Below are 12,030 nucleotides of genomic sequence, written 5' to 3' on the forward strand. Positions count from 1 at the left end.
GACAAAATGGAATCCAGTGTTTAAACTGTAACATGTAGCCCCCCATGTGGCCTACTATATATGGGTAGTTTAGCACTACAAACACATTTTCTCTGCCTGGACAGAACCTCTTGTTGCAATGTTGTCTGATGAGAGGAGATGTTGAGTTCAGCAGATCTGATCAAGAGAGAAGATGTGGCAGCCACTCTAGGTCTAGCTGCGTCTCTTTTTAGAGAATCTTTGGCTCAAAGTATTCATGCTGAAGCTCGGGCAGCCAGATTGAGGTCGCGTTCTTATTAATGGTCAGGGTACAGTCACTGGATAGACAAACACCAGACTGTACTTTACTTTGGAGCCAGGGTTTCCTTTGAAGATGCAATGTGATACTAGTTGATAGATGAAAAGGCTTACACGGATATCCTCCCCAATGTACCCATTGGAGAGCTGTGAAGAGCTACTGACATTTGCAGCTTTATAGCAACACAAGGAACTCCTTCTTCCTGGGAACAGTGATAAAAGTCGTTCACTGATGTTTACTGATGGTCATACTATGATGGACGATAGACCAAGTAAATTTTATAGCAGAATCTGGCCTTAAACTTAGTATCCTAAACTTTCTTGAATCCCCGCTTTGATCAGCGCAGTGCTGACAATGGACTTGATGACTTAATAGTGCCGAAGGTTGTGTGTTTCCAAAACAACCCGCTATCATCAACACATAGTGCTTGACAGGTGGAATAAGGTGTTTGATCTTTGCCAAATGTCTAACTGACTCACAGCCAAACATCTTTCCTTTATTCTTTTTGTTCATTTAGATGTAAATTTTCAAATCTAGGTTGTGCTGCCATATTCTTTAGAGAGAAGAGGCTTTTCTCTTCAGCCTTGCCAAAAAAAAGGCAATTTAATAACTTTAATCTCTTGAACTTTAACATTTAAAATGCTAACAGAGGCTTGTGGAGTCTCATATTTCCCTTGAGGTTTTTGTAGCTTTTCTAAACCTTGTATGGTCCGATATTGAGGTGACTTTGCAGATTTAAACTTCAGGGAAAATGTACAGCTTTTTTAAACATTTTCTGAATGACCAAATAAAGGTTTTCACAGCTTAAAGATGACTGTCATTTAATTTGGAAATGGCCTTATAATCATTCTTAGATTAACAGACATTAAACATTTCTTCTCTGCTGTCATTTTTTTTTCCTTTTTTGTGTGAATGCATCTTCAAATTGTTTGTATTGAAGCAAATGATAAGATAATAACAATGAGGAATACAGTTCACTTTTTTTTGTGGATAAACGTATACTTATGCAGGTATCTCTGCGGTCATTTTTGAAGTCCTTGCTCTTTAGCTGCTGTGGTTGTTCTTCCAATAACTTTACCTAGAACTTAATTGTAAAAATGAGAGGAGTTCAATTCAGATTAAACTTTTCCAGCCATGTAATGATTAAAGAGCCTGGCAAGACTTCAAAACAAGTTGTACCTCTTTAGGATTTGTTTAATAACTTGAAGATTTCTTATTATGATGAAGGCCAGTGTTATCTGGGGCTGAATGATGTCCACTCCAGTGAAAAATTGTCTTCTGGTGATAAATAATCTGTCTCATTGTAAAGTGGTTGTAGCAGCTCCACAGCACTTGAATTACTCAGCCAGTTACGACGGGTCAATTAAGAGCTTTATTTTATTTGATGAAGATCCTCATCCCAGTCAACACAGTTACATCAGTCACCATGAAAACTAGAACATATACAAATATTAAAATACAAAACATAAATTTACCACACAAACAACAAAACAAAACATACCTCGCTGTTTTCACTGGGGAACACAAAGTATTGATTTCTTGATGACAAACAGCTTGACAGTTCAAGTCATTCATTAGTACAATGATTCTACCAACTTTTATATGGCGTGCCCTCATTTGCTACGGCAGCCCGTGAGGTATGAAAAAATAACAAAAAACCCTTAAAAGTACAAATACCAAATAAACAAACCACAAAAAAGAAAAGTGAAAGGCTAAAAAGCTGTAATTTTAAGATTTTGAATCTTAAATCTATGACTGGACTAAAATTGGACAAAATCAGACCAACCAAACAGTCTGGACTAAATCAAGACTATCACTAACCATCCAGATTTAACCTAAAAACCAACGTCTAAATGACGTCTGGGGTTTGGGGGGCTTTCTTTGATCATTGCTGAAATCTTTCTGCAGTGGCACTGAGTTAATAAACAGCTGTATATGATTAGGAACTCACTAATAAAAGTGATTCTATAGAGGCGGTAAGGCTCACTGATGATCCATTAAATATAGTATATTTGATTAAATATTTTCCATCCTAAATCCTGTGTTCACAGCACCTTTGGTCTTAGTGGCTTCCCCCTTTCTTAATAATCAGGGATAACATGAAATTTGTTTTTGTGCTTTTGCATAAACTCAGTTTGATTTGAAGAAAAAGAACAGATTGGTTGAATTATTCCTTCTTTTTTGACCATGACTGAATACAACAGATGGATGGGTTGTGAGAGAAATGATAAATTATTTGGAATATGAAAGAAACCAAAGGGCGTTTGATGGAGTCTTGTATGAGTTCAATTAGAATCACAATCCCACACATTGGCAAGCTGGCATGAAAAAAAACAACAACAAAAAAAAAAAAACACAATCCTTTTATTCGTGCATCTAAAGTAGGCTTTCCTTTTGCAGCTGCATTATATTCCTCTGCCAAGAGTAGATTAAGCCAATGTTCTTTGAACTGTAAATACTCAAATCCTTTGTTCTTGCTTATTGGAGCTCTGAGCAAAGCCAGAGAGAATTTTGTCACTGAGACAGTTGTTTTTTTTTTCTTCTATTGCAGTGGAGTGGAGCACCTCGGCCGGCTTCAAACGCATCCTGGGTACAGCACAGGTTACAGAGACAAGGAATCCCTCCTATATCATCAACGGCGTGACAGCAGTGAGTTCTGCAGCCCACACATATACCGTATTTTCACGACTATAAGGCGCACTTAAACATCTTTTTTTCCCCTCAAAATGTGCGGTGCGCCCTATGGTGCGGTGCGCCCTATGTGTGTTGAAACTGCGACTTTTGAGACCATCTCATTGAGATGATGAAAGAGTGGCTGAATGTAAGGAGACCAGGTGTTTTTTTTTCCACTCATCACCATCGCTGTTAATATGTAACTCCATGCGTGCCCATCTCACAGCTGATGTGAAAAACATGGGGAAACAAATTAACGCTGTGCTCGCTGTTCAAGCGCTCGACATTGGTGTGAACCGGACCCAGTAGGTGCAGCAGAAGCAGCGAGTTTACATGCAAAGTCAATGGTTGACGTGCGTATAGGTGCAGCAAAAGGTCCCGCAGCAGCAGGTGCAGCACGTCGGGAAGCGTTTAAGCATCTGACGCACCGCCAACGCGCTGCTGCTGCTCGAGATGGAAAAATTGAAGTTTTGCTGCTGGACGCGCCGCATCAACCAATCAGAGAAGCTGATCTGGGAGCTGACAGCGAGACAGACACAGCGCTCTGATGACATATGATATTAAATGAAAAAGGCTGGATGGATGAGATGATGAAAGCGTGGCAGAGGCAGGTGTATGTGAGGAGAACAGGTGTTTTTTTCCACGCATCACCATCGCAGTTAATCTGTGACTCCATGCGTGCCCATCTCACAGCTGATGAGAAAAACATGGTGAATCAAATGGATGCTGTGCTCGCCGTTATCCCGGGGGTCTGACAAAGGAACTTCAACCGCTCGACATCGGTGTGAAGCGGCCGTTCAAAGTAAGGCTGCGAGCGGCGTGGGAGCGATGGATGACAGACAGAGACCACAGTTTCAGGATAAGTGGAAGGCAGCGGCGGGCAAGTTACGCCACCGTTTGCGGATGGATTGCAGATGCTTGGACTGACGTGTCTGCTGGCTCTGTTGTTCGAGCTTTTGCAAAAGCCGGCATTATTTCTGAGGAGCCGCGCTGCACGGAAAGTGACTCTGACAGCGAAGAAGGGGAAACTGTCATGTCTGATTTAGCGCAGCTGTTTAATTCAGAAACAGAGGATGATGACTTTGATGGGTTTGATTAATACTTTGTAATAAATACATGAATAAAGCACAATCATACTCAGTTTTGCTCCCGCTCTATTTTTCTACTTGAAAACTTAATTCAACAGCAGCCTCTGGGCGGGTCTCCTCCTCTTCACCGCGGTGGCTGGCAGGTGTTTTTTCATCTAAATAATCTAAATCTTGCAGCTATATTTGCTGTGATCAGTGGGAATAAAGTAGTTATAATATATTTTTAAGTGAGAAAGTCCACCTGAAAACTTAATAATTGCAGTCAGTTCATCCAGATTATCCATTTCTGTCGGAGGCGCTCAGACCCCCACATACCAGCGGTGCACCGACAGCAGAAATCCTTTCATCAGCAACTATAGGCCGGGCAGCCTCCAGGTTCACCGTGGCTGCTGGCAGGTGTTTTTCATCTAAATAATTTAAACTGCAGGCACCAGGATACCGGTAATAAAGGCGAACATATTCCGTCGGCAGGTTTCAGGATTTTAAGTTAATTTAGGAGTGACCACAGCGCTGTGTCATCTGCGATGTGTCTGTCTCACGGCCAGCTGCCAGGTTTGATTAATACTTTGTAATAAATACATGAATAAAGCACAGTCATACTCAGTTTTGCCCCCGCTGTATTTTTAAATACGCAGTAGAGGTATTTAAAGGTAGTAGAGGACATGTACCTGTATATAAAAAACGCGCCCTATAGTCCGGTGCGCCTTATGTGTGTGTTAAATACAGAAATGGGACACATAACTGAGACTGCGCCTTTTAGTACGGTGCGCCTTATGGTCGTGAAAATACGGTACATAGAAATGCTGCAGACAAGAATACACATTGCTTTAATCATACATTGCAAATGCTGCAAGTCTAGAACCACACATGGGTTGAATTTATTGCCTATTGAACCACGTTCCACAGGGGACCCCTTATCCCACAGCTCCACACTGTTCAGTGGAATGAATTAATAATAGGAAAGCTTTCTCTTTTCTTTGTCCTGTGAAGGCTGATTCACGAGATTAATTCACAGTGATAATTTGGCACTCTGGTGCTTCTTCCATACAGGGAGTGCATTACTACGTGAGAGCAAGCGCCTATAATGTGAAGGGATGGGGCCCGCCTCAGTACTCCACTCCGGTCAGCGCTGCCCCCTCTAGTAAGTATGCTGAACTGCACAGCAAGACAAGAAGTTCATCATCATTCCTATCCTCGGAGCCATGTTTTAAATTTTAGATTTAGCTGACTTCAAGCGTCACGCGAAACAAGTGAAGGTTGGCAGATTGTGTGAATAATTAAAACGTAGAGAATCTGGGATGTCATTGCTCGCTTCAGTTTAAACTGGGCTCATAATCTTCTTTTCTTGCTGCCTTTCTTAGCTTTTTCCTTTAAGTTTTTTTTCTTCTCCAGTCATGCTGCATAATGCTCATCAGAACAGCTTTTTTAATGAAGTAGAAAAGTATTTAACAATGCCGAGCTATTCATTAGATAACTTTCATTCACATTCAACTTACAGTTTAGCTCAGAATGAAGCAGCGCTGAAACTTTCAGACCATGCAGGTTTGTCATGCAAACACACACGCCTCCTTATCTTTCAGAGAAAGCAGCACTCAGAACTTGGCAGCAAATTAATTCTTGCCTTTTGAATGATTTTTTTTTCCACCTAACTGCATGAAAGAGATGATTTGTTTCTCTCTTGTGCAGGCTGGAGAGAGTGCGTTGGTGTAAAGTCGCTGCTCAGGAACCATGAGAGCCTTGTGAGGAAACTGCTGGAAGATGCCAAAGAATCCCACTACAAAGGATATTATATTGGTAAAAACTGACGCTTAGTGATTTAAGTTATTATAGCTGCTTTTACACATGCTTCTGTCTACATTGCCATGCAAACCTTTGAACTCGATCATCATTTAGTGTAATATATGAGGTAGGTGATACAGTAAACGTGAAAAAAAAAGGATTTTTTTTTGCCTCAATGCAAAGCCCTTTGTGGTAGAAAACTAAGAGTTCACATTAACCCAAACATTATTCTCTCAGTGACACATGTTGGTGGCAGCATTATGCTGTGGGGAGGATTTTCTACAGTAAGGGGCAGAGTTGATTTAAACATGAACGTTGTTAGATAGAGGGCAGACAGATTTAGGTGTTTGTTTCCCCTTCTGGGCGACCATTATAATGGTGCTTTCCATTTGTCTTTTAGGAAGTTGGAAATTTCAACTTCCAAGTCATTTATTTCAACCTAAACTCTCCCAAAAGTCTTAATTATTAATTAGAAAGTCGGTGCAACAAGATGGTACTCAACTTCTGCATTCAAGATAGATGCTACTCCTTATTTTGGCATAATTAAGGCAGTTATGCAGGTGTGTGACTTGTACCTGTTTAGAGGATGATATGTTTTCACATATATGCGCAGAATACAATGTAAAAAAGTGTTTTGCCAATATTGTGGTTGTACTAATGGCCATGGTTGCCATGGAGAAAAGTCTACAAGTTGAAAATTGGGAGGCTTTTTACCTCGGAAAATACGTCTCTTTAACAACTTAAATTCCAATTCGAAGGACAATGGAACACTGCATAAACATACAGCCAAAGCTTTAGATCAAAACATAACCATGGTTTTAATGATTCAGTCATAGAGATTGCCTAACTCCAACTGAGAATATTTGGCAGGATCTAAAAACCAATGCTCACTTTTTCAACTCTCTATACAATCTGACCAAGCTTTAAGAGTAACTAAATCCCACATCAATTTCCTAAAAACTGGACAAATTAAGCCTTAAGGCTGCTATCTCGATGTCTCTATCTGGGCAATGTTTTTTTCACATTTTCTTGTAAACTTGTCAAATTCTGCAATATTTGGCCTAAGTGCTGCCCTCTACTGTATATTTTGAAACTGTTTAATACCCATCCACAAGGTAAGGGTTAAAAAAATAAAATAAAAATACTCTAAAAAAGAATATAACCTGGATGTTTTCCATCTGGGAACCACTCATCTTCCAATGAAGATTCTTCCTGTGAACCTTTTTAAACCTGTTCTGTTCAGAAGCTGCTGATAAAGCTATTCATGCTTAGAGTTCAGTCATTTTTTCTATGTTGATGGTCTTCAACAATATTCATCCTCTTTTTAAGAAATCTTCTCTTGATCCTGATACTATTTAAAATTACAGCCTATATTCAGACTGCCTTTTATCTCAAACGTTCTTGACAAGGTGGTTTGATATCAAGTCAACTAATGACATTTTTTCTGATATTATTGTGTTTCTTGATGACATATTTGTAACATTTTAATTTCCCATTTGGAGCATTGTGTGGGTGAAAGGGCTGCATGTTTTATTTGGCAGAACAAACTGTCCTAGTTAAACTGGGCGACTTTGTACAGTATCCTCTGCTGCTAATCTTAATTGTGGGGTCCCACATGGGTCAGCATTGGGCCCCTTCGCCTTGTACTGTACCTGCTTCTACTTGGTTCTGTTTTTAGAAAATATAGAGGATCCTTCCACTCCAAGGTTTTATCTCCGTCTTAAAAAAAACAAGGGCTTCTCATTAGATCTATATTTAAACAAACAAAAGACAGAGGAGATGGTATTTGGTTGCACATCTGACATCTCCAACATAGATTTTGGCTTTCATGGACAATATATTAGACCAGTTATCACAAATCTGGGATTTATGATGGATGATGAGCTAAACTTTTCAGATTAGAGTGTTTTTCAATTGAGGCAACTAGTTAAGTAAAGCCATTTATACCTAGGTAGCTCTTTGAAACAGTGAGTCATGCATTTGTAACATCTAAGCTGGATTACTGTAACTCTGTCTTTTGTGATACATCTAACAGGTGCCTACAGGTTGTGCAAAATGCTGCAGCCCTAATTTCAGCTAAAACAAAAAGGTCTGACCACATAACTCTTATTGAAATGCTCTTCATTGATTGCCTGTACCTTTAGGATCTGTTTTAAAGTTGGATTTTTTAATCTTTCAATACCTATCCTTTTTTTCTATCTAAGCTTATCGATGTATGACTTTTTGACTTACTTTAATTCCGCTGTTATGTTCAGTTCTATGTGCAACACTTTGATGACACTTGTTATTATAAAGTGTTTATAAAAAAATAAGGTTATTTTGGTGTGGTGAGACATCTCCTGTATTTGTTAAATTCACCAACTGGCTTGATGTAACGTACCTATAGTTTGCTTCAATTAGTATTAAAGTTTGAGAGTCAAAATAGCATAACAGTTATGACCTAATGCCAGAATGAAATGAAACTATCTGCATGGTTTAAGTTTGTAAAATGTCCTGCACACAGATGTGAGCAAAGAGATGTTTGACCATAACGTTCAGCGGCACCTATAGAGAAAATCAAACACAGCCTATCAGAATAAACACCTGGGAATAATGACTCATCGTAAGCATTAATCAACTATGAATTAGGCCTTCTGTTCAACATCTTAAAGCTTTCTCAAATCATAAAAGCAACACTCTAAAGACTGCTGGGCCAATACATCTTCCACAACAATGTCAGCAACTGATGAAGCTGGAACCTGAATACTTAAAGGTATTGCTGTTTATGTCGGTTCTACAAGCAGTTAAGCGAGAGGGTGTACATCTGTACATGTTGTTTTCTCATTAAGAAATGTCTTAAAGGGGACAAATGTGTTTTGCAGAATGGTAATGAGTACAGTGTGTGTGAGAGTGACTCCGCAGTGCAGTAATCGCAGCCTGGTTAAACATCCATTTCCTGTGAAGCAGATGGATTTTTGCTAGATTGTAAGATTTTCCTCCATTCTTGTCATATTCAACAGATAGCTCGAAGTCTCTGAGCCCCAGCAAACGCCTGTCAATGTCTCGAGGCATCAAACAACTTTTCCAGTCAGCCACCAAGTTTGTTCGCCTTCTTCAAAGGTAGGTCAAATCTTTCATACACATCCCACCGTGCGCTGAAAGCAAAGAGACGGAGCAGTTACATGGGAGGTCATTAGAGCTGTGCAGATTACACAGGGTAGACTCAAGTAGCTGTCATTATTGCAATGACTGAAAAGTGCATATGTCAAATTAAACGTGCATAGTTTAAAAGTTAGTAAAAAAAAAAAATAGAAAAGCTGAATATGCAAGGCTCCTGGGAATGCCAGGCTTCTTAAGGCCTCAGAAAACTACACAAATCAACAATGCTGGGGATTGCTAATTGGTTAAGGTCTCACTGGGTTAGTTTAATTTATTTTACTGTTTTACTGTCTTCCATACCACCAGGGGTGTGTACTTGGCAACTATTTTCTACCACAAAGACAAAGTCCTGGTAACCGCTGAGGATCAGATCCCACTGGTGGAGATCCAGTGCTGCTCTACCTCCATACCTCAAGACTTCCTTTGGTTTGCCAAGGTGAACGCATCATGAGCTCAGTGTTGTAAAGGAATTTTCTAGCAAATTTTTTCTAATCCACTCAAAGCCAAAATTATACCTAACAGGCTGGGATATAAACCTCCATCCCAATCATACCACCCCCACTAGTTAGAACATAAAAGGCCTCTTGGATGAGAGGCGAAATGTCTTCTGGAAAACTTCACATCCAGTTCGCTAAACTAAACCTTTTCAAGCTTGACCAGGACCTGGATGACTGAGAGTCTTCAGATATACATCCCCACTAACACGTTTCATTTTCTCCTTGTACATGACAGTTTAAACCACTCTTCCTAATAAGAAGTAAAATTTCAATTATTTTTAACTAACATTACAATTGCAATTTTATTTCGATTGGCAAAGGAAAACGGCTAGGTGGTTTACTGACATGGGTGTTTATCAGAAAACCAACCAAGTACAGAAGCTGAGAGGGGTCGTGTACCTCAGATACTTATTCACGGTGGTTTTCTCGAGAAAACAAGTTAATTTTCTCATTATCTAAAGATAACGAAAGCCGTTTTCTCGAGATAACGAGGTGATCGTGTGTATTAAAATTGATTGCATTATTCAACACCACAACAGCAGGAGAGGATTTATAAGTCATGGCAGCCTATGTGTAATTCTGTAAATAATCATGTGTTTAACTTTTAGGTAACGAGACAACATTGATGGTTTGATGATTTGCTTCCATTTTGGATTCATTAGCAATTAGACCTATGCCTCCACTAGCTTAGCGCCGGGTGTTTTCTGAACAGCCCCGGTGTTACGCCTGTAACAGGTATAAGATGCAGTCCAGATTAAAGACTTTCATTGAAAAACAGCCATATTTGTTCCTACTGCATTTCATGCAATCCAATCATCCACATGACCTGACCATAAGTGAAAGGAAACAGGAAACTAAAAAAAATATTATTTGCGAACACATGGTACCGCGACTGCATAACCACTGGCACAGCAGGCATGGATGGGCTGGGTATCCAGGGCTGTTGGCCAGCCTAATTCATTACTCATACAGGTTAATAATTTCTTTAACTCGAGAAATAAAGGACAAAGGACAAAAAAAAAGTTGGGTATGACCGCTCTCGGCTTCCGTAGATAAGAACATGGTCAGATATCCAGAAGAATTATGCCATAAATGCAGCTATGATTTTAAACCTGTGTAATTTTATTGTTGGATGAATCTATTAAAACTGATCGCTACACCTTATATCCATTCTGACAGAAAAAAAGGTGAAAAAACTCCTAAAAAGTAATAAAAGCTTCAATGACTTCATGGCTGTTTATAAACCTCTAATTGAAGCTGTACCACTTATTTTATAATGAACTCTATCTAAATCCTCCATCCGTCCCTGTGTTGTAGCTGTCCTGCGCATGGCAGCAGGTGCCCTGGCTTCAGCAGGGCCTCTCCTCTGCACACTCCTCTCCCTCCTCCCTCCTTCAGAACCGGCACAACATCTTAAGAGCAGTGTCTCAGCTGCAGGTAGGAAGTTAAGCCTCTTACTCCCCAGATAAGAACCGTCGTTTTGGTTTAATTGTGATTTTTAATTACCTCCCTAGATCTCCTCATTCCCCTTTCTCCATTTCTTCTTTCTGCCAAGTTTATTCAATCTATACACATGGAGGCTGTATTTTAATGAAATAATCCTCAATTATTTTTAGTCTCATGGTTCATATTTTACCTTTTCTGTTATGTTTGCTGTCAGTCTTGTCTAGGAACGATGGACCTGGGCCAGGTGTATTATGAACCACTGAAAGACAGGCAGGGAAATGTTCTGATAGTGACGCTGAGGGAGTTCCCAAATCCCCCATCAGGGTGAGTCTGTTCTCTCAGCCTTTATGCACTGTCATACATTTGTTAAATGCAGGATGTTTTATTTTATGACCCCAAAAAATAATCTATTTTTTTACTGTATTTGTCTGTCTCAGTCCCCCAGACCCCCCTTTCCACTGGATTCCCCTGGACCGACTGGAGAAGAACCGCAGCAGAACGCCTCTGCTGCCTGAGCCCACTGCCATGGATACGCTCTATGAGCAGCTGAAGGTGAGTTTGTGTTTGGCTAAAAGAGGGACAAACAGTGTTTTATTACAAACAAGGGTATCCTGGCTATCATGTATGTCCGTCTGCTTTCCAGGACAAACTTTCCTTCCACAGGCACAGCATCCAGTGGACCCAGCCTGGTCTGTATGTGGGCATCCTAAAACTGTGCAGCTCTGTGGACCAGATCAGGGTCCTGGTGCCTCAGAGGCTGCCCAATCTGCTCTGCCACACAAGAGTCCGACACAATCCCCATGTAACCAGGTAACGCAGGTCATCCAAGGGTCATCCTGATATTGTTCTCCGCAAAACAATACCCAGAAGTTCTGTTATCATTGTTTTTTTCTCTCTCTTTCTCCTTTTTACTGCATCATGACTTGGTCACAGAGAGGAGTGGACTTGGCTCCAGAGTCATGTTTACACTGCACACAGCGGCGGCGCTCAGAACCTGAGCAGTGAGGATGAGAGCTCGGCAGAGAGCAGCGGTGTGGTGGAGTTTGTCAGGGCTCTGAGAGCTGCAGTCACACAGCTCCTGACAAAGCTCAACATTCCCCTCTACAGGGTAAAAATGGACCATCTTTAAAAA

The 12,030-nt window shown here is 40.4% G+C and overlaps 1 protein-coding gene across 1 annotated transcript in view; it reads left to right on the top strand.

Moving 5' to 3' along the window:
* LOC119775720 (ankyrin repeat and fibronectin type-III domain-containing protein 1-like) overlaps positions 1–12,030 on the top strand; it is a 35,714-nt gene that overhangs the window by 16,916 nt on the left and 6,768 nt on the right. The window contains exons 6-15 of the mRNA XM_038273796.1: positions 2,829–2,926; positions 5,089–5,179; positions 5,725–5,832; positions 8,817–8,916; positions 9,262–9,391; positions 10,770–10,889; positions 11,113–11,222; positions 11,336–11,450; positions 11,542–11,708; positions 11,832–12,006. Coding sequence (XP_038129724.1) covers positions 2,829–2,926; positions 5,089–5,179; positions 5,725–5,832; positions 8,817–8,916; positions 9,262–9,391; positions 10,770–10,889; positions 11,113–11,222; positions 11,336–11,450; positions 11,542–11,708; positions 11,832–12,006 — 1,214 coding nt within the window. The remainder of the gene's footprint in view (positions 1–2,828; positions 2,927–5,088; positions 5,180–5,724; positions 5,833–8,816; positions 8,917–9,261; positions 9,392–10,769; positions 10,890–11,112; positions 11,223–11,335; positions 11,451–11,541; positions 11,709–11,831; positions 12,007–12,030) is intronic.

Source organism: Cyprinodon tularosa, unplaced genomic scaffold (assembly GCF_016077235.1).
Source record: "Cyprinodon tularosa strain WSP-4 unplaced genomic scaffold, ASM1607723v1 ctg89, whole genome shotgun sequence".
Lineage (NCBI taxonomy): Eukaryota > Metazoa > Chordata > Actinopteri > Cyprinodontiformes > Cyprinodontidae > Cyprinodon > Cyprinodon tularosa.